General features: G+C 38.5%; 3 protein-coding genes and 1 non-coding gene across 12 annotated transcripts in view; 2 read left to right on the top strand and 2 right to left on the bottom strand.

Annotated features, from left to right (window-relative positions):
- Nucleotides 1-1891: 1891 nt before the first annotated feature.
- LOC113022067 (complement decay-accelerating factor) lies at nucleotides 1892-11365 on the bottom strand. 2 transcript variants are annotated; one of them, XM_026167075.1, is made up of 13 exons: nucleotides 11098-11365; nucleotides 7718-7903; nucleotides 7528-7627; nucleotides 6995-7065; nucleotides 6602-6781; nucleotides 6115-6153; nucleotides 5854-5985; nucleotides 5591-5650; nucleotides 5082-5120; nucleotides 4956-4997; nucleotides 4811-4862; nucleotides 3404-3479; nucleotides 1892-3204 (listed from the first exon to the last, which is right to left on the bottom strand). In XM_026167075.1, the coding sequence occupies exons 1-12, from the start codon at nucleotides 11171-11173 to the stop codon at nucleotides 3422-3424; spliced, it is 1035 nt and encodes a 344-aa protein (XP_026022860.1). In that variant the 5' UTR covers nucleotides 11174-11365; the 3' UTR covers nucleotides 1892-3204; nucleotides 3404-3421. The 2 variants fall into 2 exon arrangements, with proteins under 2 accessions (XP_026022860.1, XP_026022861.1); XM_026167076.1 differs by lacking the exon at nucleotides 3404-3479 and having other exon boundaries at nucleotides 11098-11364.
- Nucleotides 11366-11398: 33 nt separating this feature from the next.
- On the top strand, nucleotides 11399-22389 carry LOC113022065 (uncharacterized). 3 transcript variants are annotated; one of them, XM_026167068.1, is made up of 2 exons: nucleotides 11399-11439; nucleotides 15101-22389. In XM_026167068.1, exon 2 carries the CDS (start codon nucleotides 15344-15346, stop codon nucleotides 21089-21091), a length of 5748 nt encoding a protein of 1915 aa, XP_026022853.1. In that variant the 5' UTR covers nucleotides 11399-11439; nucleotides 15101-15343; the 3' UTR covers nucleotides 21092-22389. The 3 variants fall into 3 exon arrangements, 2 of the variants coding, with proteins under 2 accessions (XP_026022853.1, XP_026022852.1); XR_003272398.1 differs by lacking the exon at nucleotides 11399-11439 and having other exon boundaries at nucleotides 14615-21387; nucleotides 21638-22389; XM_026167067.1 differs by lacking the exon at nucleotides 11399-11439 and adding an exon at nucleotides 14615-14850.
- LOC113023122 (U4 spliceosomal RNA) lies at nucleotides 13568-13701 on the top strand. The gene has a single exon (XR_003272515.1). It is a non-coding gene; the product is annotated as a U4 spliceosomal RNA (small nuclear RNA).
- A 150-nt stretch (nucleotides 22390-22539) lies between the features above and the next one.
- The window catches only part of magi3b (membrane associated guanylate kinase, WW and PDZ domain containing 3b), a 130170-nt gene continuing 125549 nt past the window's right edge, over nucleotides 22540-27160 (bottom strand). For 4 of the 6 annotated variants that reach the window (XM_026167069.1, XM_026167070.1, XM_026167071.1 and 1 more), the window contains one exon: nucleotides 22540-26253. In XM_026167069.1, the coding sequence (XP_026022854.1) occupies nucleotides 25154-26253 (1100 nt within the window). In that variant the 3' untranslated portion in view covers nucleotides 22540-25153. Of the gene's footprint in view, nucleotides 26254-26406; nucleotides 26497-27160 lie in introns of all 6 variants that reach the window. The other 2 variants (XM_026167073.1, XM_026167074.1) reach the window with 1 other exon arrangement.

Raw genomic sequence — 27160 nt, 5'->3', positions numbered from 1 at the left:
AGTTCATGTGATGGGAGCCAGCCTAAAGCCCACTTGTCCATTTGATTTAAAACTTGCTAAATAAATGTTTGGGGTTTTTTTGACAATAACATAACAAGCTTATGAACTAAAATTAATAATGTCTGAATTTCTATTATATGAACAGAAAAATAAAGAAAACTATTAGGAAACCCACAAAGAGGATGAAGAGAGATAACAGGACCACATCTTTTTTCTTCACAAACAGGACAAAAGCTCATGGAAGTCTAATGGAAAATCAAGAGGAGCTAATGGAGTTACTTTTAAGTATAACCTTATGCATAGCACATGGAACTCAGAAAGCCAGGGTTTTATCACTTCCTTCCTTTATTTTTCTTTCCTGTAAATCTGCTTTGCAGTTCTTTTTAAAGATTTTCTGACAGTGACAGTTTTTTTAAGGTTTTATGACAGTGATGATACATAGTGAGCTGCTATGGGTGTGGCAGGTCAGTGGAAAAACAAAGTTAAAGAGTAGGCAGAATAAATGTTACACATTTTGGTGAGTGGAACACTTGGTCAGACACGAAAGACAACCAGCTTGTTTTCTGTTTTCACTTGTTTTTCCAACTTTCCATTCGTTTTTGTACTTCTGTATTTGTTATTTGATTGTTAAAGCTACAGAAGAGGGTCGGTAAAGTTGGCTGGTCAATATATGAAAATTAGACAGAAAACTGTTTTTGTTAACTGCACAAATGAGTATTGTTGAAAATCACAAGACTGGTGGGAATTAAAGGATCAAGGCTGGTAATTAAAGGGTAAGCCACTTTGATGACAACTAGGTGACTAAGCCTTTTAAAAGACTGGCCAATATTGTGAGTTCCTCATGCGTCATCCCTCCCCAGACGCTGGATTTGTCATCATGTTGTTGGAGGGTTTGTTGTAATATTCTGTTCAAAGGAGAAGCCCAATGAGATTCTTCACTCTTAATCATGATAGCAGCATGGCTTTAGGGGTGGTAGTATTGGTCTGAAATTGTTACAAAACTTTTGATGGATGGATGATTAAATTGTGCAAAGGCTTTAGGTGCCAGGAAACAGAATTACTTCGACAATCCAAGGAATTTTCTTTTCATTTCATATCTGTGGTTTTGTCTCAGTTGGTGGATGGTTTGCAAAAACAAACATGTCTCTGTGTTTGTTTGTTTATTTGTCCCCCAACTCCTGCTAGGAGTTAAGCAACCACACTTGTCACACATGCAAATCTGAGGCCCTTGAAGGTTCGTATCTATATCAAATCTTATATAGCATTACTGTGTTGCCTAACAACCATCTAGCAATGAGCTAAATGGGTCTGTTTCTTTATGCACTTATATAAGGATTGTCATTTTAATTTCATGAAAGTAACATCTCTTTAAAAAACAGAGTACACGTCCTATTAACTGCCTAGTAATGAGATAGAATGACAAATTTTTAGCATTTTTAGCATGTACATTTCTCCATGTAATATTCCAATCCTAACACCTATTTTTTTTCCTTACCTTCTTTTTTTTCCCTGAGTATATTAGTCGCCACCCAAAGTCCAGCACCCTGAGAGATATACGAGCAACAGAAAGAGGACAAAGTTTATTGAGTGTAAGAGCCACAATTTAAGACAAATCATGGAGCATCTGTGAATACATCAATAAGACGGCCCCTTTAGATGGCTGCTCCAGAAATGCCTCGGGCTACTGAAGACAGACAGTGATGTGTGCTATGGGGGATTGCATTTATTTAATTTTTTTTTCCTGCAGAGGCATTTTCAGTTGTTTATTTGTCACATACTGCGACTGAATGTCTCAGTGACGTGATTTTTGTTTTGCTCAACAAACAAGGGCTTCAAAGGAAGAAAAAAAATTGTTAGTTTTGTTTTTGTTACAATAAGAAAAACAGACTCCTCAGATGTATCCTTTTAATACAAAAAAGTCCAACGCAAAGTGGACATGCGACCAGTGAGAAAACCTTATAAATATAGTAAATTTCATTTTTAAGGTGTCTTATGGTGGATTGTTGTTTTTGCCAAGATTGTCAAGGTTTCTGAGAAAAACAAAAACCACTTCCCTCTGATAATTAAATGTCTGTCAGCATAACTAAGACAAACAACTATGTTAATGAAGGCGTATCCTGCCGTGAGATAGAGCTGAAGTATTACACTGAATGAAATACAACACTTGAGCAGGATACAATGAAACAGTCATCATCACATTTTATTTTGGGCTTGTCTCCGTATGGATCCACACCCTTGTCAGCATAATGGCTTTGTGCTAATCTGTTGACATGACAGTGAATGCATTCACTGATGCTCTCCTCCTAGGAGAGAAACTTTTACATTTTAAGGTGTGATGAAGACTTCATCATGTTCTTTAACCTGCATAATAGTAGCATGCACAACAAAAATTAGGTTATAAAATCTTTCTCTTATCTAGTAGATTATTTTCATTTTCACAACAGCGTCTCAATCTGTCCAATGAACCCATTCAGTTATGTTTTGGTTTTTTTTGTTTTTTTTATCAATTTTGCTCCTTGGTCTTGGAAATTCCTTTCATATTTAATAGAGCCAAATCTTGCCTGATCAAAGAGGAAAAAACTAAAGAACATAATGAGAAAAAAAAAACTACACAGCCCTTTTCTCATGGGAGTGCAGTTTACTCTTTTTTTCCGCAGCTTAGATCTCAACAATAGACAATGATGAAAAGAAAGTCAGGAGGCAAAGAATGCAGCTGATTGTATCTTTAGAAGTCACCACTTCATTCTACTGACTGAATTAACCACACTGTATGCACTGCATCTCTTTCTAACCTCCTTTCTTCTGGCCAAATGAAACAAAACATTAACATATAACATGACATGTAAAGTTATGGTGGTAAAATTGATCAAAAGCTGCAAACAAAAAAATGTTTTTGCAAGAACAACAAGAAAACAACATTATTGTATTTACTCTGTTTTATAACATAAATAGCATATAAGCAGCAATAATAAAGTACAATAAAATATTTACAAATTAGGTTTAAAATAATGCAAAAATCAAATATAATATTACAAAAGGCAATCCAAGTTTGATACTTTAACTATGTAAGCTCAGCAGGGTGGATTATCTGCCAAATGAACTGTGGCAACAATGAAAGTAAGTTGTCTTTCCCCGTCAACTCAGCGAGGCACAGTTTGATGGTACATCCTTGGGCCTTTTCATAAAGGTGAAATTCCATGTGAACTAGTGTAAAAAAACAGCAAAAAAACAAAACATTAAGTTGACCTTCATTCACAAAGTAATGCAAAAAAGGGAAATGATGCATCATTCTTTTTTAGGCTTCAATACAACACTAGCAATACTAATATTAACAACCTAAACTTACAGACAGAAAAATGGTTAAATATGTCTCTGGTGTATTTTGATGGTTTTATACAGATACCTGGGTGAGGCAGGCAATCTAAAGATTTTGGAAGTGTAATAACCCCGGCTTCTGGTCTTCTCTGGTGTCATATGAGCTATGGTGCCATTAAATAAGGAATTTGCATCAGAATTATGGAGTTATATTACTTTTATGTTAAAAAATTTATTAGTTTTATTGCATTCTTAATTGGCAATAAAAAGTGTTAGGTGTTAGTCAATTCAACATTGAGAAATTAATTACTTAACAAAATGACTCTGTCATTGAATGTATATATGAGATCAATGTAGCCTCAATGTCTGAACAGTTTAATGACTGAGCACTTTAAACCTAGATTCTTTCTAATGGCTAGTAGAGGAAGACTCTTGTCACCACAAAAGAAAACTCAGTTGTAAATAGAAAAGCTACCCTTTGGATCCCTTCATCTGTGACTTCAGTAAACACTTTCCTGATGAGTTTTTGGTCTTAATCACTTGTTTGTCAGGTAGGTTTTTTGTAACCTTACCATATAAAACACTTTGAGGTGACTGTAAGATTTATACAGGCGATCCTAGTCGTCTTGGTTTGGACAACCATTCAGTAAACACAGTTGTTGTCAATCAAACAAATTCCCCAAAACAATAAACATGAATCAAACCTCTTTATTGCAAAAAAATGTGAACAATATTTATTGCTTTGTATGTCTATATAAGTATTCTACGTAAAAACAATCTCATCTGTTTTCCTGTCATAGGCCAGTTGTGCCAGGGGAGATAACATTGCTTTATGTTAATGCGATGTGATTTTGATACATTTTGATTGACAATGAGCCATATGACCCATATGAGCCATATCATATGCTGTGTCATCAGTTTATTAGTTATATCTGCTCTATGTTCATCATGTCAGATTTCAAAAAAAGACAGGTGAAGGTAAAAATGCTCAGGTTGTTGTGGTACTTCACAAACTAATGGAGATTAAAGGCAGCTAGGTCCATCTTTTATATGCATTCTGTGGGCATAAGCAGCAAAATATCTATCCATCCATTTGCTAAATTTATTATAACAAATGTTCTGATTCCTTATGGCTGTGACATACAAATCAGCAAAAAAACAAACAAAGAGATTTTGTTTTTTTGCTGATTTGTAGTTCACAGCTGTTTTTGTTAAAGGATTTCCTCCTGACTTCCCTCATTCCTCAGCAGTCCAGAAACACACACACACGCACATCTGAATTTCAAAGACTAAAATGTAGTGGATAGATTTAAACTGCTGCAGCATATTGACGATATATTACTGTACAAGTCCATATAGGTTCTGAAAATACAGCTCTAAATATTCAAAGGTCAAAAGAGCAGAGCACGCAAAGAGAAGTAGCAGAGGCATATAGAGTAAAATCAAATGTAAGCCATGCATGATGAAGTTAAGAGTAAAAAAAAATTGAACTTACCCTTTTCTTCTCATGTTAAACTTGTGCAACAGGAAAAAACCTATAATTACACCTGCAAAAAATAATTAAAGAAATTTTTTGTTTTTGTTCTCATTTCCACAACAAAATGCACTATATAAATTCCAAAAGAAACAATATACATTACCTAACAAAACCACAGCACCAATGACGACAGCAGCCACTGTTCCTGGAAAAAGACAAGCAAGGTTAAACGCACATGGAAAAAAATACAATAAATGTTTCTTATTAAAACTGGGGTTAAAAAACTCACCACTATCCGTGGCAGTATTTACATTCCCATCATGCATGCCTACAAAAGAAATATACAAAAAACAAACAACCACAGTTTTAGTATTCAGTTTAAACTGTTAGGGCAACAAGGATACATATACTGTAGCCAGATAGACAGATTTCACAATTTTCACATTTCATAATTTAGTGTTCTCAGGCAGAGAGCACAAGCACGAAAATGTTAAACTATGCAAGTTAAAGTCTAACTAAGTAAATTTAGTATTAAAAAATTAATGTGTTATATACACATGAATAATCTATGACCGACCTATCTCATGGCTTTATATTAGCTGTCAACTCATAATCAGTTACAAAGTATCAATATTGATGTTGTTCAAAGTCTTCGAGAACCTTTATATTCTTTCCACAAAGTAATGACATTCAGTGGTGTACAATATGCAATTTGGTAGTCAATGTAACGTAAAAACAGGCCAAAATATTAAAAAAGAAGGTTCAAATGCTTGAGTGCTTTATAAGACATCTCTCTACCTTGAAAGGATGATGATGTAGTTGACAGAATACCGGCAGAAGTAGCTTTTCCTCTGAAAACTTTTGAATAGCACAAATAGAATAATTCTCCCCAAGTTTCAACAAAGCTTCAAGAAATGTTTAAGTTTTCACTATAAATTTTTAAGTATCAACAGGATAACAGTAGGTCTATATGAAAAGTCGTTTCTGAGATGCATGCAACATGCATATAATAAATTCATGCTCCAGTGATTAAACAGTATCAATTCAGAGTTTTTCTGTACCTTTTGGTAAAGTTGAGAGATTTGGTATTGAACTGGTTGTGACAGTTTGAGTTCTGTGAACTGTGGGTGCAGCAGAGGAATCTGAAAACGTGGATACTTTTGCGTCAGTTGTTGTCAAATCCGTTATGGCAACTAGCATGAGGAAGAGAAAAACTGCTTTTTAATGGAAGAGGTAAAACCACATAATTCATAATTATTCTCTATATTTCAATATATATAATTCTGTAAAACCACTGTTATCCATTATTTCTCTTTATATACCTTGTGATCGAGAAGTAGTAGCTGGCGCTCTTGTCACTTCTGTCAAATAGGAATAAAAACAGAAAACACTTTCCTTCATATCATGTCAAAGGAAAAAAAAAAGCACAGCAGCAGCAGCTGTTGCTCCTTGACATAGCTTCCCCGCCCCCAACAACTCTTGTGGGGAAAATTTACGCTTTAGTTAATACAATGTTAGGTTATTATTAGAATTAGCATGCCAGTTAGTAGGTAAACTACATGGATGGAGAACATTTATAAAATGTAAATATTAAAAGCTGAAGATAATGGCAAATCGATACATTAAATATGGCATGGTTTGGAAGTGGTCAGCATAAAGAACATTCATAAAAACGACATTGAAGAATACAAAAACATCTGTATGATCCTAAAATAATGTAATATTCTCAAAACATTATGACCACCTCGACCTGCTTTGCATCATAACATTAAAAGTAACAAGTAAAACACACTGATGCATCAGCCTTACCATTGCATACAGGTTGATCAGGACTGTATTCACCAGTTTCATCGCATACAACAGTATCACTCCCTATGAGGGTGTATCCTTCATGACAGGTATAACGTATGGTATTGTTGTATTCTGGGTCATCTCCAGAATCCCATGAAGTATTGCCATTGGCTATTGCAGGTTTGTCACATGCTACAACTGAGAAACAGAAAAACCTCTTTACTCCCAAAAAAAAAATGATCACAAAGTAACACATTTTACTCCTCCTGGCATTAATAACTGACATTGAGGAAAAAAAGTAACAGAACAGAAGACTGGAGGAATGTTTCTGAATAAATGCTTGTCTTAGAAACATTAAGTAAGAGTTTTGACCAGTTCTATGACTGATAGCTAACAAATGAAGACATTTACTTTCGCAAGAAGCTCTGCCACTCCACCCTTGATCATAGCACTCTTTGTAGCTCGGCCCGCTAATCTGGTAACTGTAAAAAGACAGAGTGAAAACAAAGCTGCTTTGTTAATTTAAGGAAATGTTCATCCTTAACAGTAATAAAATTGCAATGCACTGAAAAAACATTTTTACAACTGAATCAATCACCGTTGTTAGAAGGAGAGCCAAGTTTCTAGCCAGTGAAACCACAAAGTAACATCTTATGACAACCAATCTATTTGTCTTTCATATGTATTTTGTTTTCTTTAGAAATATTTTCCATTAGCCAATGCATTCCATTGCACAGACATCAGTCATTTATCAGTACTTTATGCCAGACAACGTTTAGCACTACAGCATGAAGAAATGCAATGTTTGGAAATGAACATTAATATTTTAGTTATTTTTGTATGTCACTACTTCATGATTTTCATTTTTCTTTTTGGATTTTCTTATATTTTAACACAATGCTCAACCAGATAAGTATGAGAAGGTGAAACAGGTTTATACTTGCCCTTTTTCACAAGTTACTTTTACTAGAGCACCAAACAGAGTACCCTCACTTGTATCAAACTTCATATGTGGCTTTGGTGGAGGTTGACCACAGTCTTTCTCTGTAGCATAAAAAACAAACAACAGATATCACTACAGGTGTTTCAGGCTGTACATTAACTCACAAAATAACAGTAGTAGACAAGACTTACTCTTGCAGATGAGCTCTGACTCAGTCCATTGATCATTAATGCAAGTTATAAATTCAGAGCCGCTTTCTTTAATATATCCACTAGAACACTCTAACGTGACCATGATATTCTCTGGGAAAACATTCTTTAGAAGTGATTCATTGGTTAGGACAGTATTGTTCCCTCCCTCAGGTTTAGGACAGTCACCTGGAAGTAAAATAAAAAAAATGGTTTAAAATCAGTAGTCATGACACTAAACACTAAACATGAAAATTTGATTAAAATGATTAAAAATGTAAATACAAATTCAGCCAATATCATACATAACTTATAGGCTTTAGTGGAAGACATGAATGAAAATAATCTGCCGATCCTAATTCCTCATCAGAAATCGCTTTTTTAGTAAGGCAACTTTTATAAATAACCTAATGGAGAGGGATAATATAACTTCCTTCGGTGAAGTTTGTGTTAACATCCTTATTTTCAGTTAGTCACATTTTGTTATTTGTATAAAAACACTGAAAATATAGGTCCGCGAGGCTCCTCCTCTGTAGCCGTAATTCTCCGACAATCCATCAAGCGGTGCAGCTCCGTAGCTTAGCAAAGTCATATTAAAACATTTTTTGACAGATTGCTGAGCGCTGTGTACCACATAAAATCGGTTCGCGGTCAGTAAGCACAACCAGAATTCATACATAAGGCGCACTGTCGATTTTTGAGAAAAGGAAAGGATTTTAGGCCGTGCAGCCCCTCTGGGCTGCATGTCGTTAGCGTGGTTAGCTCGCTAACACGTTGACGCCATCCAGCCCCACGCACGGTAACTCGCTAACGGAGATTTTCCGCTTTCATCTTGTCATTGCCTGCAGGTGAAGCTATGGGGGAGTTGTGTTCAGTGCAGGAGAGGCGAGGCCGAGTAACGTTGCGTAGAGACAAAAGTGGACGAAAGAGAGGCAAACCTGCGGCTCCACAAGTATAATTATAACGTAACATAGATTATATCGATATAAACGATATTGTCACATCTTATATCTCTATCATCATAATACAGAAAAAATCTATACCCTTAGTGATGAGATGCACTTAATTCTTAATACTAAGTTTTCCAATGAATATTTAAGAAAAAAAGAGATAATGTTGCCCCACAAAAATGTGTTTTCCTGCATGCTTTCTTTCTTGCACACACAGGAAGAGATTCCCTATATTTCCTAATATTTCCCAACACAGACACACAAAGGGGGAGAGTGTAAAGCCTAAAGCCAGGTGCTTGTTTACAAAAGTCTTTGGTCTTTGAAATGCAAATGCAGGTGTACAATGTATTTGATCATTCTATATCTATAACAGACAAAAGGTTAGACTGATATAAGTAAGCTTACATTCACAAGGTTTTGGAGCGGGTCTATTTTTTAAATTGAGAGAACCCCAAGAGGAAATGAAATTGATGTTAGAGTATGCAGCCAAGAACTAAAGCCTTATTCATTCATTCAGTGAAAACCTGCTTTGTTTTTTTTGGCATGCACAGATTGTAGAGATTGATTTTGGAATGTCTGAATGGCAAACAAAAAATAAACATAGAAACAGGAAAAGTTGCTACCAACATATCTACATAGATACAATCTGATTTTAAAAACAAACCTAATTAACCCTGGGATTTTTGTACTACAAAGGCGGTTTACTTCTTACTAAAGTATATCTTACCGCAATATAACTTATCCTCCAAACCTAACCTACCGCAGAGCGGGTTAGATTAGCGATCAGTAGATATGAAATCTGAGCCTACTGACTAATCAGTCATGACTTTTCCAGAGAAGATCCTCAGATTATCTCTGGAAAAAAGACTAATTTATTTTGTGTGTTTTGTAAAAAATATGAAAACAAGGCCACCTACATTACATCACATTTGTATGTACACTAAACCACATTGAAATTCTACTTTTAGATTTATTCTTTACTACCTCTCTCACGAGGCTGTAACAAACAACAAGAACTAAAACTTCCTTCTAAATATGAATTTAATCAAAAATTCATTATAATCCATGAGATTCTCCTGTGTCTTGATACAGGAGCTATATAGCTGATAAAGCTGTAATATTGATAAGTGTGTTAACGTATACAGTTAGAATTTTGGGTCACTTTCTTTTCTGGCTTCAAAAAGCCTAAACATATGTGGTTGGTGCATAGTAATGAAATTTATATCACAGGGGCCTTTTTGTTTGAAGAAATGTTGACTAATCTTGGCTTTTGTAAATGGATACTTGCTGTTATATTATAAAGGGAATACTTAACCAAAATGACAAGAAAAAATGGTTCACTGTAGGTTCATTGTGCTGTGATGGTTGTATGTAGGTTTGTAATGTATGTGTGCTCGCAGAGGTCATTAGTTCATTGGAATAAAGCCACCTCCACACATGGCTCAATGTATGGTGCCTCAGTGTGTGCGTGCTTATATGTATCAACATGTGTAAGTATTTATGGCTATGGCTTTGTACTGGTATCTGGTCATGGAACTACACTCCATTCCCAGATCTAACTTGGGAATGTCTGGTTATTTAACACGTGATCACAGGGATCTCTGTTGCTACTGATGTTGTTTTTTTCTACAAAATAAGAAAACCAGTAACCACTTGTGACTAATTAAAAATACCAAGATTGATTTCAATTATATGTGCTTCAACTTAGTGTAAATCAGATATTTAGCAGGTGAAATAAACGTTAAACTTACTTTTGAGGGTATTAAGACGTCAAATATGTTGTTTGAACAACAAATTGTGGCTATTTTTTTTCTCTCTCAACAGACTAGGTAGTATGTTATCATATTATAATGCTGAACCAGGCATTCACCTGTCCCTCTTGGTAATGTAAGTGTTAATAAGTAACCATGGATTTCTTATTTCAGTAGGTCTTCCCACTGGAAATGTTAAGAGGTCATTAATAAATCTAAATCTAAAGTTGTGGATAAGTAAACCCTGGTAAACTGAACTAAACAAACAACTACTAAAAATATAAGAAAAAGAAAAACTTTCTACTTTTTGGTTGTCTTAGCTTAACTGACATCTTCGCTCAAAATATTATTTCTCACTTTCTAAATTTGTTTACTTCAAAATAATCGCAGGAGTGCGCTGTATGGTAGAATAGTAGGTATTTCTCATCATGACAAGTTATTTCAAATATTCGTGTCAGCTAGTGGTATTCAATGTGAAATGTATAAAACGGTATAACTGTAAATATCTCAACAGCTGCTGATCATTTCAGAGATATTCATAGAAGTTGGCGACTTTTCTTTTCCTCTTGCTCAGACAGTAAAAAAATGTAGCATGGCTCTCTTAGTTAGAGTTCTCCTGTGACTTGGTTGATAATTATTATCTCATTAAGCAGACTCCCCCGAGAATGGTGTTACTACTGACCTGCTGCGTTTACGACCAAGAGGTACATTAATAGCAGGGACTTGAGTCTTCGCTGTGTGTCCAATAGAGTTTCCATGTCGCAGAAGGACAAAAAAGATCCTGGTCCAACTCTGGAAAATCCTTACGTTAACCGCAACTTGCTCAGAGAGGCAAGAGAGAGACCTGAACCTTTCCTCAGACTGTCAACTCTTTACTCTCTGCTGTCTGCGAACGCGTCATGCTGTTTGTGTTGCACGTGTAACCGGAAGTGAAGTAATTTCCTCCAAAATAAAAGCCTAGAAGAAAGAATAACCCTCTCCAGAAGAAAACTGCCGACTGAATTAGGAAACTAGTCCTTTTAAGGTAATTACATGTTTGTGATTTTTAAAAAAAAATAAATAATAATATTGATGTATGAATTTGAAGCTTTCTGAATGAAAACCTGCGCATACAACTTCACATTTCACACTCTGTAAACAACTCAGGTAACGTGCAAATTCTTACTGTTCAGTTTTACATGTTTAAATGTTTAGATATGCACATATAATTACAACTGATTGTACACTTCATAGTCTTTAAACAACTCACGTTTAGGCCTAATGTACAATCTTTATGTCCAGTCTTATTGTTTAAATCCTTCAAAGACATACACATGTTTTTATACATGCATGTGCATATATTGGGTATGGGTATGTGTGTATGTATATGTAGACATAATTATATTCGTATGAAATATGGATTTAATATAACGTAAAAATTGTTTCGTTTATTTTGAAATGCTTTGGAAGTGTTAAAGGAAGTTCTGCTAAATTTATACGCTATATATACATGTGAGAGGTTTTTTGCAACTGGCAGCAACCCGAACTGCCTAGTCAACTGCCCAATCTGTTCCTGCAAATAGAGTAGGAGCGGTGATATCTCCAAACAGTACAAAGAGGGGAAAAGGTGAAACATAACTGTCTTGGAAAAGAAATCGGCCACCCCCTCTCTGTATCTTTAAAACCTCTTTTTTGTTTCACGGGTCCTCAAAAGGTGAAAACAGTTATTTCTAATAAATCTATATAACGGAATACGTGGTAGACATTATCTACTATAACAAAAATCCACTTTTGGGTGCGAACTTTAACTAAACAAAAATGTGAAAATAGGAAAGGCATGGCTGAAGTTGTGAAATCGGGGATTCCCTTCGTAGCACTTTATACAGTCAAAGTCTGAGTCCCTTTAAATGCTTTGGATTTTTACCATGGATACGGGCTTTGTTCAACAAGGGGACTGCGCCTCATTGCCTCATAATCTTGTCTAAATTCCAAGCTCACCAGCAAAACCGCTGACAGGGGCTGCCTCTTTTTCCACCCAAGAGTTGCCGGAGAAACCATCTAGTATCACTTAGAAACAGGACAACAAAGCGCAAGTGGCCCGTATCTGTACAGTAAAAGACTGGGGTGTTTTTAAGAAGTGCGAAAACACCAGCATATGGGATCCACTTTTTTAGTGAGGCAGCCTGCATCACTCTAAAAAGTAAACTAATGAAAGAAATTAGAGCCCCAACCCATTTGTGAGTGCAGTGATGTAAAATCAATCAAATGTAAACTATAAAAAGTATGCGGTGCACCTTATTCCCTTTTAAGGAATATTCAAAAAGTAGCATTAGTGGGTAACTGCTTTTTGTGAGACAAGCAACGTCTTGTGCTCAGGTCTCTTTTGCTATTCTTATCTCTCAGAACACCATGTTCAAGTGACTGATTAAGACACCTCCCTTCTCAGCAGCCCCCATCTGCTTCTCATCAAGTCGGATAATGTGGAGAAGAGGGTGCCAATTTTACAGCACACTGCTGAATAATTCACCTGCCTTTCTAATGTTGAGACATACCAATAAGGTGACGTGAACAGTGGCATTATCATACAGTTTAACTCCACCTTCTTTTGAAGCATCGTCTTATCTATGCCATGGCAGGTCTGTGCATGCAAGGTTCTCATTTGGAAATGCCTTTCCCCTCAGTATCACATTTTTTTAATCAATCTACAGGATTAAAATGTTCATCTCATTCATGCTAAAACAACATCCATTTTTCTGTTACTGTCATTAATGGTGACAAGAAATAATGAATCTTCATTCAGAAAAAACCCCAACAACTGATGACTGGCGGGAAAAAAGTTTTAAGGAACTAATGTCCTTCAGTGACATCTAGTGCTAAAAAGATAAACTGCGATTTAAGAAATGTGGTCGCTGTGATCCATCAAAATGTATAGTCTCAACAAGCTTAATGTCACTTTTATTAAGAGTAACTAATTAAATTATTAAGTGACAAAATAAAGTGTGTGTTGTTTATTTTTCCATTATAGGACTTGGAGGTTGTTGCTGTAACATGCAGTAAAATACAATAAAGACTTCTTTTATTAGATTTTTTTCATCTATTTTGTATCTGTAACATTTATGTTATGCTATATTGGAATCACTGTAACAACTTTTTTCAATAAAAATAAAAATAAAAGCTTTGCGCAGTGGCAGTATCGTAGCCTATGAGGTTTATCCGAGGCGCGATTATTGCTCGTTGAAAACTTTACCCAAAAATAAAAATGAAAATAATAATATTGATACTGATAAGAAAGTAATAACATATATTACCAGTAGTTACTTCACCCCTTATTGCTTGATGTTGTCAGTGACTTTGTAGTTTTCGTACACCTCCTCACATCCTCTATGGAGGCTTACTTTTATAAAAGTGCCTATAAGAGTGTCTTCATGTATACTGGAATACGAGAGGTTGTATATTGGACTTTCATAGAGAGACTAAAACGTCTGCAGATTTTAAAATGATCGTATGATTATACACCCTATATAAACGCTGAGTGTAGTTTCTGATTCCAAAGATGTCAAACCAATACTTAATTCCTGAAAGTACTATTCTTTATATTGGGCAACAGGGGACGATACTTCTGGTTTCAAAAATCTCTCCTACTGCATGGAGGTCACTGGGAAAACTGCTCTTTACTCCACTTGATCTGAGACCTCAGTAAACAAAATTACCTAATGAGTTTATGGTCACTACTTCTACTCCTACAGGCTCTAAAGAGGCTTCTTTCTGCTCTGAATTTGGTCTTTTTTAACAGGAAATTCTAGCGACTTTTTGAGTCAACGTTAAGCGGCCATTAAAGGAATGATAATGGGACTTATCAGGGCCATTTCCTGCTCTATATCAAGTATGGTTTCCTTATTATACTAACATACTTTTACTTAATCCTTTTGAGTACACTGCTTTAGTACCTTTCCTTAATAACTTTCTTCTAAATAACTGTGATTCTAAATATTATTTTATCAGAAGAGTTCCTTGGGAATGTTCTGCTGCTTCTATGCTGAAAGTCTAGCTCCACCCTGTCTTCAACACATTCTTTCATCCCAGTACCAAAAGTAGAACACAAGATATGATGATTTTCAGCCGTTTAAAACAATTAAGTCAATTGTAAGTCATCCACTCATTGTTTAGGCTGCTCTTCCAATGGCTGAGCTGTTCTCAAAGGGGAAACTCTTAGTGTTCTGTATCACTAAAATATTATTCCCAGTACGTTGTTAGTTATTATGTGTTTTAGCGCCCTCTGTGGTCGTTTCAAGTAATGCACCGTAGAAATGGTTTGTTTTGAAACAACTTTATTGAACAGGAAGTCAGCTCAAGGAAAGCAAGCGAGCGAAAGAAAGAGAGACATATCGGCACACGGCTTATGGTGTCCTGTCGGAAAATTTACTGTCTACATCTTTGGTTTACGGTTGTATCGCCGGTATGTACTTAAAGTTAAATTACAACTTGTTTTTGTACATTATGTTGCCGCTAGCGCAGTATTTGACCGTAAAGCTAATCTCGGTGCTAAGCTAGCTATCCGCGATGTCGGAGGTCGTCTGAGATAGCCTCAGTAGTTGTTTAAAAGTTTATATAATTAGACGTATGCTGTGTATTAGTATTGCGGTGTATAAATGTATGTTATGCTACGCTTATGTATGTCTTGACTGTATTTTTTGTCTTGTTTCTAGTTTTACCCTTTTGAATGTCAGTAAACCTGTTGACAACGCCCATCGGTCTTCAGAGTGGTGATATGAGAAAGGTGTTCACGCCCTTGCATCAGACATGCACCCGTAACGGCACAGTAAAACGGCGACATCCGCACGAACAAAGATAACGCAGTCATCGCACACTAGAGTGAAGCTGACCACTACTGCGCCTGGGAGCAACACGGCATACAGCAGTGAGCCAGCAGTCGTCTAATCAACTCCAACATGTCCAGCAAGGCGTCATCCCTCAAGACCCGGTCCGAAGCTTCGTGTGCCTCCTCTACAGGTTCTGCAGCAGCCAAAGCCAGAGCAAAAGCTGAGGCAGCCAAGGCACGGCTCAGCTTCGCAGCTAAAGAAATGGATTTGAAGGTAGAAAAAGCACAAATAGAAGTAGCAAAAGCTAAAGTCGAGGCATCCATCGAATATTTACAGCATGAAAAAGATGTAGCTTCAGCCATTGCTGAAGCAGAGTCATTAGAAGCAGCTGCTGCCACACAGACAGAAACGCGCAGCAACATATGTCCCTCAGTAACAGCAGAACGAACTAAACAGTATGTCATTGGCCAATCTACATTTGTGAGAAAAGAAAATGATGCTGCTCTTCAACAATCACAAAATGAAAATGTAACACAAAGTAAATCAGAGCTCACCTGTGATCAGCCACCAAGCCCTAAAAAGGAAAATGACCCACAAAAAATTCCAATTGGTCTAACAGATGATCCTGACTGTTGCCAAAAAACTCCAGTCATTTCCCCTTCTCCCCATGCTAATAAAAATTACAGTACCAATTGGTCAAATCAGGTGTCAACATCTAGCTTCCATAATGCTAGGCCTTTATACAAAGAGCCTAGAGAATCAAATGTGAGTGACTTCATCAGATACTTTGCTCGTCGTGAAATAGTGGCAACAGGGCTGCTCCAGTTTAATGACAAGCCCCAAAACTTCAGAGCTTGGAAACGCTCATTTGAAAATGCTATAAGCGGGTTAGATCTAACGGCAAGTGAAGAAATGGACTTGATGTTAAAATGGCTTGGCAAGGAATCGGCTGAACATGCAGAACAACTCAGAGCCATACACATCAACAACCCAGTCAATGGCCTCAACATGATATGGGACAGACTTGAACAATGTTATGGCTCAGCTGAAGTGATCGAGGATGCACTGTTTAAAAGAATTGATGCATTCCCAAAAATCTCATCCAAAGACTTTGCAAAACTGAGAAAATTTAGTGACCTGCTCATGGAAGTGCAGTGCGCTAAAGCTGAAGGAGACCTCCCTGGTCTCGCGTTCCTAGATACAGCAAGAGGAGTAAATCCAATCATCCAAAAACTTCCCTTCTACCTGCAAGAAAGGTGGATTACGGTAGGAGCCAACTACAAACGCACAAAATGTGTCTCCTTCCCACCATTTAGTGTTCTAGTAGACTTTGTTGCACAAGAAGCTGATGCTAGAAACGACCCCAGCTTTAACCTCACACCATCACCTGATGCACCCAGACCAGACAAACTATCTTGGAGGGCAAACAGACAAAAAGAGATTTCTGTGCACAAAACTGATGTCATCTCTCGCACTAGTTCAGACACACAGAGGTTCCCAAACAAAACTGTACATGGTGAAAAGATTTGTCCAATTCACAAGAAAGCCCATCCTCTCGCAGTGTGCAGAGCATTTCGCATGAAAACACTGTTAGATAGGAAAATGTTCTTAAAAGAAAATGACTTTTGCTTCAGGTGCTGTGCTTCATCTTCACACATAGCAAAGAACTGTAAAGCCAAGGTACAGTGTTCCGAGTGCAACGATGAGAAGCACTGCACGGCTCTCCACCCAGGACCAGCTCCCTGGCTAAAAGAAACCGAACCAGCAGCAGAGCATGGCGGGGAGCCTGACACCACTGAATCAGAGGAGATCACTTCTAAATGCACTCAGGTTTGTGGTGTGAATGAAGCAGGCACTTCATGTTCTAAAATCTGTCTCGTGAATGTCTACCCAGCAGGCCACCCACATCAAGCAGTAAGGCTTTATGCCATCCATGATGAACAAAGTAACAGATCACTAGTACGTCCGGAGTTGTTTAATGACTGCGGCCCTAGTTCCCCTTACTCGCTTAAGACATGTGCAGGTACCAAAGAGACAATGGGTAGAAGAGCTACAGGTTATGTAGTGGCAGCTTTAGATGGTTCAGTCCACATCTCACTGCCTAGCCTAATTGAGTGCAAAAATATCCCAAATGACAGAGACGAGATCCCCACACCCAGTGCAGCTAGACACCACAGCCATCTAAAGTCAGTGGCTCACCTCATTCCTGCCTTGGACTCTAACGCCCCCATACTAATGCTTCTTGGACGGGATGTCATTAGAGCTCACAAAGTCCGCAAACAGATAAGTGGCCCTAACAACGCACCCTATGCTCAAAAATTGGACCTAGGATGGGTCATAGTAGGAAACGTGTGTTTAGGTGACGTCCACAGAACTCCTGCAGTAAGGACTCTGTTCACAAATGCAACTGAAAGGGGACGTCCCACAGCATTCGAGCCATGTCCTAATGTTTTCAACATAAAAGAGAAACATTGTGGGATACAAGTTCCACTCAACTTCAGCTCCCAGCTGGCAGACAGTGCTTGTGAACCTGATCATTTAGGATGTAATGTGTTCAAACAAACCAGAAATGACAACTACATCTCACCTTCCATCCAGGACAATGCCTTCTTAAAAATAATGGAGGAAGGACTAACAAAAGACACAGATAACAGTTGGACAGCTCCTTTACCATTTAAAAATCCACGCCGAAAGCTCCCTAACAACAGACCACAGGCCCTGAATCGCCTAATGTCTCTTCTTCGCACCTTTGAAAAGAAGAAAGAGATGAAGGAACATTTCATCACCTTCATGGACAAAATATTCCAAAACAAACATGCAGAGATCGCCCCTACACTAAAAGAGGATGAGGAATGTTGGTATCTGCCATTATTCGGTGTCTACCATCCCTGTAAACCCACGCAGATCAGGGTCGTCTTCGACAGCAGCGCCAAGTATGAAGGCGTATCCCTGAATGACGTTCTGTTAACAGGACCAGATTTTAATAACTCATTGCTTGGGGTCCTAATACGCTTCAGAAAAGAAGCCGTTGCCTTCACAGCAGACATCGAACAGATGTTTTACTGTTTCAACGTGCGAGAGCAAGACAGGAACTACTTACGCTTCTTGTGGTTCCGTGACAACGACATTTCCAAAGAAGTTGTGGAGTACAGAATGACGGTCCACGTCTTTGGGAACAGCCCATCGCCAGCAGTAGCCATATATGGCCTGCACCAGTCTGTCCAACGCGTCGAACCGGACTGCGATGCAGATGTGAAGCAGTTTGTCATGCGTGACTTCTACGTTGATGACGGACTCAAATCTCTACCTACTGTTGAAAAAGCCATATCTCTACTCCAAAGAACCCGAGACGCACTTGCAAACTCAAACTTAAGACTGCATAAAATAGCAGCAAACAGGAAGGAAGTACTAGAGGCATTCCCGACTCAAGATCATGCCAAAAATCTAAAAAACCTGGACTTCGAAAGTGATTCGGTGCCCATGCAGCGTAGCCTAGGTCTCCTCTGGGACCTAAGTAAAGACCGCTTCACCTTTGAAGTATCTGATGAGTCAAAACCCTTTACCAGACGAGGTGTTCTATCAACAATAAACAGTCTCTATGATCCGCTGGGTTTTGTAGCACCAGTCACCATACAGGGGAAGTCGATTCTACGCGAACTTACAGCTGAAAATGGGGACTGGGATGCTCCACTCCCTCCCGAAATGGAAGAGTCTTGGACACAGTGGAAAGACTCACTCAAAGACTTGCCTAACATGACCATTCCCAGAGCATACACAGACATTTCCCCTTCAACAGCCGTGAAAAAAGAGTTGTGTGTTTTTTCAGACGCATCTACCAAAGCCATAGCTGCAGTGGCCTATTTAAAAGTGACAGATGCAGAAGGACACAGTCAAGTAGGCTTTGTAATGGGTAAGGCTAAGCTAGCACCACACCCAGATCAGACTATTCCAAGATTAGAGCTTAGTGCTGCCGTTTTAGCGGTTGAGCTCGCAGATCTTATCTCAGATGAACTTGACTGTAAACTAGATCACACTACTTTCTACACAGACAGTAAAGTAGTCCTAGGTTACATCTACAACGAGTCTAGAAGATTTTATGTCTATGTCAGTAATCGTGTGACTAGAATCCGCAGATCTTCTCAGCCATGCCAGTGGCACTATGTAGCTAGCAGTCAGAACCCTGCAGATCACGCCACTCGTTCTGTTCCTGCATTCCAGCTGCCGCTTAGTAACTGGCTCACCGGCCCTGACCTTTTACATCAGATTCAGAATTCTCCGAATGACTCCTATGACCTTGTAGAACCCAACATGGACGCAGATGTAAGACCTCAGGTAACCGCACTCAAAACAACAGCCTCAACTAAAGAACTGGGCTCAGACAGATTCACCAAGTTTTCTACCTGGAAATCCCTCACACGTGCTCTTTCTAGACTAATACATGTCATCCACAACTTCAAATCACCACCAGGCAAAGCCAATCACTGTAATGGCTGGCATTACTGTGAAACGGGACTTACTGTGTATGAGTTAAAGCAAGCTCAGAACCTTGTCATTCGAGCAGTACAGCAGGACGTGTATGCTGAAGAAATCAAGTGTGTGCAAAAACATGGAAAACTACCCAAAACCAGTCATCTCAAAACCTTAGACCCCTATCTGGACAAAGAAGGACTCCTTAGAGTAGGTGGTCGCATCAGAGACTCAAACATTAGCCAAGGTGAGAAAAACCCTCTCATAGTTCCTGGCCACCACCATGTTGCAGCGCTTCTCATAAAGCACTACCACGAGCAGACCCAGCATCAAGGTCGCCTTTTCACAGAAGGAGCCGTTCGCTCCGCAGGATGGTGGATAGTGGGCGGTAAAAGAAAAGTGAGCACAATCATCTATCATTGTGTTACCTGCAAAAGACTTCGTGCCCCTTTGAGCACACAGAAAATGTCAAACCTCCCTCCAGACCGTCTCACAACGGATCCCCCGTTCACGAATGTGGGCTTAGATGTGTTTGGTCCGTGGTTTGTGTCTTCACGACGTACAAGAGGAAGCGTCAACCAGAATAAAAGGTGGGCTGTCATATTCACTTGTTTGAGTATTAGAGCAGTTCACATTGAAGTGGTAGAGTCACTTGATACATCTAGCTTCATTAATGCATTCCGACGATTTCTGGCCGTGAGGGGACCAGTGAAAACTGTTCGCTCTGATCGAGGCACCAATTTTGTAAGTGCATGTAAAGAACTGAAAATCCCTTCAAACTTGGACAACACAGCTGTGCACACCTTCTTAAAAGAACATGGATGTAAATGGACTTTTAACCCACCTCATGCCTCCCATTTCAGCGGAGCATGGGGGAGAATATTGGACTCTATGTTTTTTCAGCTTAAGACCACTAAACTCACTCATGAGGTTCTCGTCACCTTCATGGCAGAGGTGGCTGCTATCATAAACTGTAGACCCCTCGTCCCGGTTTCATCAGACCCAAGTGACCCCTTTATCTTGACTCCAGCTGTTCTCCTGACTCAAAAGGTAGCACCCCTTCAGGCTCCAGCTGAAAAATTCACAGCATCAGACCTCTACAAACATCAGTGGCGCCAGGTTCAGCACCTGTCGAACATCTTCTGGGACAAATGGAGGAAAGAGTTTCTCCCTACCCTACAGCCACGCCGCAAATGGCAGTCTAGCCAGCCTAACGTGAGCTTAGGAAGTGTTGTGGTACTCAAAGACAGTCGAGTGCCAAGAAATGAGTGGCCTCTTGGTCTCATAACTAAGGTGTTCCCAAGTAAAGATGGTAAAATACGTACCGTGGAAATTAAGGTAGTTAAATCAGATGGTACAAAGGTGTTGACCAGACCTATCTCAGAGATCGTACCCTTGGTGCCTTCTTAACGTGTTGTTTTCTTCAACGTTTAATCGTGGCGTTATTCACGCCAGGCGGGGAGTGTTCTGTATCACTAAAATATTATTCCCAGTACGTTGTTAGTTATTATGTGTTTTAGCGCCCTCTGTGGTCGTTTCAAGTAATGCACCGTAGAAATGGTTTGTTTTGAAACAACTTTATTGAACAGGAAGTCAGCTCAAGGAAAGCAAGCGAGCGAAAGAAAGAGAGACATATCGGCACACGGCTTATGGTGTCCTGTCGGAAAATTTACTGTCTACATCTTTGGTTTACGGTTGTATCGCCGGTATGTACTTAAAGTTAAATTACAACTTGTTTTTGTACATTATGTTGCCGCTAGCGCAGTATTTGACCGTAAAGCTAATCTCGGTGCTAAGCTAGCTATCCGCGATGTCGGAGGTCGTCTGAGATAGCCTCAGTAGTTGTTTAAAAGTTTATATAATTAGACGTATGCTGTGTATTAGTATTGCGGTGTATAAATGTATGTTATGCTACGCTTATGTATGTCTTGACTGTATTTTTTGTCTTGTTTCTAGTTTTACCCTTTTGAATGTCAGTAAACCTGTTGACAACGCCCATCGGTCTTCAGAGTGGTGATATGAGAAAGGTGTTCACGCCCTTGCATCAGACATGCAACCGTAACGGCACACTTAGCATGATTGAGATGCAGAGGTTCAGTACTTTACACACAGTTTTAACAGTTAAAACACCCTTAAGAGCTCAGCTGAAGCTTGTATATGAACAACTGTAAATGCATGTAGTGAAAACCTTAGGCATTACTCTCTAACTGAATGAATTTGACACAAAATACTCAGAAAAAAGGCACTGTTAAGCCTTGCTTAGATTTTTTTTTGAAATAGATATTTGATCTGTGATTCTTTGGAATTAGCCCAACTTTAAATTACTGCTTGAAGAATCTAGTACAAGTAACTTCTTAGGCCAAGCATGTACTTCTTTTACAACTTTGAATTTGCAGTTAAATCTTTTCGAAGCACTTGTAATACATTATGAGCCTTCTACTGAAGTGTTTCAGCTTTGTGTAAAATGCATGGTAGGACACCTAACCACATTTAGATCTTATCATTTATTCCTTTCATGGTGCCTAAAATTTATAGAGGATTCAAAACCGCTCTTAGGGTTTCACTGGGGCTCTGAGCAGATTCGCATTCTCATTCTAAATATGTTCACATGAGACACGATGGCTTTGGAAATATATACAGCTTCTCTTGTAATTGAAAAACTATAGCTCAGTCAGTTACCATAACAACTGGAAATCTGCCATAGTAACAGTAGCATATTCTTCTGCATCATATATGCAACAAATTACTTAGATGTCAAAAGTGTGACACTTGAATTGTTATTTGCTTTACATTTATACAGATAAGATGATGACGATCATTTTATGTGCATCTCAGTTTCAATACAACAAATCCAGAAACATGTTTTCAGCAAAACTTTATTTTTCAGTGCATGAACAGAATACCATATCAAGGTCATTGCCTATCCTTTTCAATCCATTTTTAAATATTTTTCTCTTTTTTTACATAAAAAAATAATGGAGCGATTTAATATACCTCTATTTTTTTCCTCCCCAAAAGAGCACTCGGCAAGTATTTATAAAGGTGCTGTACAATGTACAAACATTTACATCTACTGTTCCTACAGAATGTAGAAGATACCACAAGGATTGTGTTTTTCTTTTTTCTTTTTTTTCTAATGAAGCAATGCAAGGCCACAGTATGATGCAGAGATGTCAAACAAAATTGTTCAAATGAAAGCATAAAGCTGTACTACAGTGCAGGGGACATACAATAAAAGAGGATATTATCTGATTCTGAACCAGAGTGAACTTTTTTCAGCACTCGGGGTTGGATTTACTCATTCAACCAACCAAACTATTGCACAAAAGCCTACCACTGATTGGCTCAAAGTGTACATCCTCTAGGGATTTGTAACCTGAAAACTCCTTTATACAATCACAGACTTCAACCACCATTCAGCTCTCATTGATAACGACTTTATCACACATTTGCTACAATTCAGTTTTCCCTGAGCTCATCTGAATGTGTTTATTTCAAAGTTGTATTTGCAAGTATGTTGAGTATATTTGCGTATCACTTCAAAAATCCTTTAAAGCGGACCTATTATGCTTTTCTTCATTTTCTGTCTGGCACAAACCTCAAATAATGAGGTCATTGTACACACAAGCAATCCAAGTGAGCCAAAAGCTCAGACTGCTCTAAATGGTTTGTTATTTTTAGACAGTTTTTTATTTGAAAGAATGCTAAAGACACACAGCAGCCCCTCCCACCTGCTGTTTCTGTTTGCCAATAAGAAAAAAAAATTGGCATAAAGGTAAGGGCCAAGGAACTAAAACACATTTTTCCAGACAGAGAATGACCTGAATGCTACACAGCGGCCCAATATAACTTAAACGAGTATTATTATTAGGCAAATAGGCAAAGCGACTCTTATGGTGTCCAAGTATAAAAGTAGCTATAAATCAGCATAATATGTCCTCTTTAAAGTAACAGTGAAATCTGACTATCTTATTTTTATAGACTGCACATTATAAAACTACACTGGTCTTCTCTGTGCTATTGGCTCCCTTTAATATGTAAGGTGGAGAGTTTTCTGTATACATGCCTTATTTCAGCAGCTTGTTCGGTATCTTAGTAAACCACATCATTCTCTGGCCTCTTTCATCCTTCAAGCTACCCTGGCACATAATCACACAGCAGTACCTACAATATAAACCCTCATTTATCTTTTCATCAACAAGCACATGTAAAACAACCAGAGACATGATTCAGAACTTGCACAGCATTACATAAATTGCCATTTCCCCCTTTAACAGTGATCATTTCAAAAAACCAAAAAAAAAAACCCCATTAAATAAAATAAAAAAAAAAAAAAACAATAATAAATGCAATGTTTTGGTAGCAAGTATACATCACAAATTAAATACAACTCATGGTCAATCTGTTTTGCTACAAGGGCAGATGCGGTGCAATGGAATTAATAGATAGAATTTCCAAAACACACATTCAAATATATATATATATACATATATATTATATTTCACAATGAGACACATTTTGAGCAATTTTAAACATTTGGTACAGCAGTTTGCACGTTACATCTATACATTTCATGAACTACAAATTTCATTGGTAATTCCTACCACTGAAGTACATTGGAAATAAGGTGAAAGCTCAAATAACATGGGACAAATTTCTGAAAGTCTTTATCAAAATGCGGAATGGCTTGGTACAGCTACATATACATATATTCATCTATTACCTCAATAAATTACACACTGGTTAGTTATCATACACATGGTAAACAAGATCTCAAACCACAAGTTTCTGGTCTTTTAAATGATACTGTCTGTATGAAGGTGTGTCATGACTATAGCCATAGAACAGTCTAGATTACCCAGTAACACTTGCTGTATTTGCCTGGTGATCAGAATGAAAATTATAAATACGAAATGGGTTCATCCTCAGCGATGTACAGAACGCGTGCAGTAAAACAAACAGAAGGACCGACTGCATGCAGTTGAGCAAACTGATATGAAGAATAGTTGAAATACTCAACAATGACACTGAGAGCAAAATTAAACCCTAGATGAGTCACACTGTATATTCTACAGACGAGAGGCGAGGGCCTTTCTCTTTTCTTTGCATATGGGTCATTGCATTGTAATGGGTGAAGCGCTGTTTGTAGTCGTCGTTCCACAGGAGGCTCGCGGGATTGGCACATATTCACATTTCTGAATGTCTGGTCTGACAAGGCCCCGAGCATGTCCTATATGCTGAAGTCCCACGTCAAAGATGCTAAAGCAGCAGACAAGGCGGAGGGGAGCTGCTACATGCCACATGTGATGTCACAGGGCTCCCACAATACAAATCTGGCCACAGTCTAAAATGGATAAATGTGGCACCATGTTGCACTTCTCTGTTTTATGGAAGAACTCAGAAAAATAATCCACTGAGGATACTGTAAAATATTCCATGGCACAGCTCACGTCCTTGTGATTCAATATTCCATCACAAAGGGTCACGGAGGACTTCTGCCTCAGAGAGGATTTTGGCTGAGCTGGGTGTTTTCCAAGGGCCAGGGCTAATAGGTCCCTTCAGGGTTTGTAGGGCTCCTGGAATGCTGTTTACAGAGGCCACAAAGTTGTCCTTTAAGCTGTCTTTGGATTTAGAAAATGTGTCTTCTCTTCCTTTTATATCTCTTGGTGAATTCACAGAACCTTTCCTACGCCATACATTTTTAAAAGACAGCGGTGATTCTCTTTTGCTAATAGTCTCTTTACTCGTAGTCCTGTTTTCTGTAAGTTTACCCTTGGCATCAACGTCTCTTTGCCCTGAGTCTTTACCTGTACCTTTCTCGCTCTCTCTTAGTGTACTAGAAAATGTCCTGTGGCGGTGAGATTCCCCAATCGACCTTCTTTTATAACTTTCTTTCTCATGCAGAGACTTGGTCCTTTCTCTTCTCCCTTCCATCTCCCATCCTTGAGGGTATTTTCCAATCTCAAAATTCCTCCCTTTTCCATTTTTCTTTTCATGACTTAAGCTTTCTCTACTGGATGAACCCTTTAATCTCTGCTGAAGGCCTTGTTGATTCTCGGTGCGTTGCAGGGCTGATATCCCTTGCTGTCCAACGTGAGCGGACTTCCCAGGACTGGCAGATTGCGTTTTTGTCTGTGTGATAGGCACCCTTTTTCTGTTCATTGTTGCTTCCTGTGCCTGACTCTCAGTCTTTTTGGGACTGTGTAGTTGCTCTTTGGCTTTAGGAAAAGATTCCTCTGTTTTCTTTGGGCTGCTTAGCTCTCTGGAGTCGTTCGTGGGCCTGGTCCTCTTGTAGAACTTCACATGCTCATTGGAGGTGGGAAGGAGCCCTTCTCCCTCCGTGTCCGCCCACTCAACACTTTCCTCCACTGAGCTTAAACCCCCGCTGCTGCGGGATTTGCGGCCTTGTGGAGAAAGTGTGCTCCAGCTGCGAGAATGCGTCAGTTTGCTGGAGAAAGGAGAGGAAACAAAGGTGGAAGCCCCGGTGGGATATGGAGAGGAAAGGGGTGATGTGTCAGAGAAAACTTCTCCAAAATAGCTTGTGGGTGAAATGACTTTTTGATCATGTCGACCTGCAAGAGCAGCACAAATTTGACATGAGACCATAGGTATGCAAGGATAATAAATATGGCACACAAAATACTTAAATTCAGAATAACAGGGAAAGTAAATAAGATTATATTATATAGAGGTAAAGGTGGGAAAGCATGTGGGAAAAAAATTACCAAGGTAAAAGAGAAGAGCCCAGTAAAAGCAGTGAAGGTGTTAGTGTTGGTGCTCAGTGTAATAGCACACAGTAGAGGAAGCTGTATTACCTGCATCAGGGGAAAGAGAAGAAACGCCAAAGGAAGCAGACAGTTAAAGAGTTAATGACTAAATAAAAACAAAACAAAAAAACACACACACAGCAAAGAAAGCACATTGAAATCAATGAGGGCTTAACTACAAAACAGGCTCCATCAACTAACAAATGGATGCAGTAATTATCATTAGGTGGATTTATTGTTTGTGCATGTATTTAACTACTGGCAGTGTTCCTTCCTTGTAAAATGGGAAATAGCAGCTAAACTCTTTAGGAAATAAAACAATTTAGTTTCTATCTAAAACTTCATGTAAATATTAAAAAAATATTAAAGGAACAGGCTGACTTTGGCATACCAGTTTCATAACAAAGCTAAATACAGTATCAAGCTACAGCCAGCAGACGGAAAGTTTAGATAAGCATTAAAATTGGAATGATGGGGAAAGAGCTGTCTTTGCACTGCAAAGGAAAAGGTCAAAATAACACCCACACCCTTACACGCACACACGCACACACACACGTACGTCTACAATTATGTCTATTTGTAAATGTCATTGAGCCACTGGCAACCACATGCTTTTGTTTCCAGTTATTCTGCATTGTTAAATCCACCCCCAAAAATTCTAACCTGAGTGATAATACAACATTTCCAAGCACAAACTTTGCCCATATCAAAC

This window comes from Astatotilapia calliptera, chromosome 5 (assembly GCF_900246225.1).
Source record: "Astatotilapia calliptera chromosome 5, fAstCal1.2, whole genome shotgun sequence".
NCBI lineage: Eukaryota > Metazoa > Chordata > Actinopteri > Cichliformes > Cichlidae > Astatotilapia > Astatotilapia calliptera.
Note: the sequence above shows the minus strand (reverse complement) of the source record. Positions and strands in the feature narration are given on the sequence as shown.

Excerpts from the sequence above, each read along its gene's own strand:
- LOC113022067 (XM_026167075.1), bottom strand. The coding sequence starts at position 11,173 with ATGGAAACTCTATTGGACACACAGCGAAGACTCAAGTCCCTGCTATTA. Across the intron at positions 7,904-11,097 it reads CTTGGTCGTAAACGCAGCAG|GTGACTGTCCTAAACCTGAG; the intron begins GTCAGTAGTAAC and ends TTTTACTTCCAG. Across the intron at positions 7,066-7,527 it reads AAAGTAACTTGTGAAAAAGG|TTACCAGATTAGCGGGCCGA; the intron begins GCAAGTATAAAC and ends GTCTTTTTACAG.
- LOC113022065 (XM_026167068.1), top strand. The coding sequence starts at position 15,344 with ATGTCCAGCAAGGCGTCATCCCTCAAGACCCGGTCCGAAGCTTCGTGT.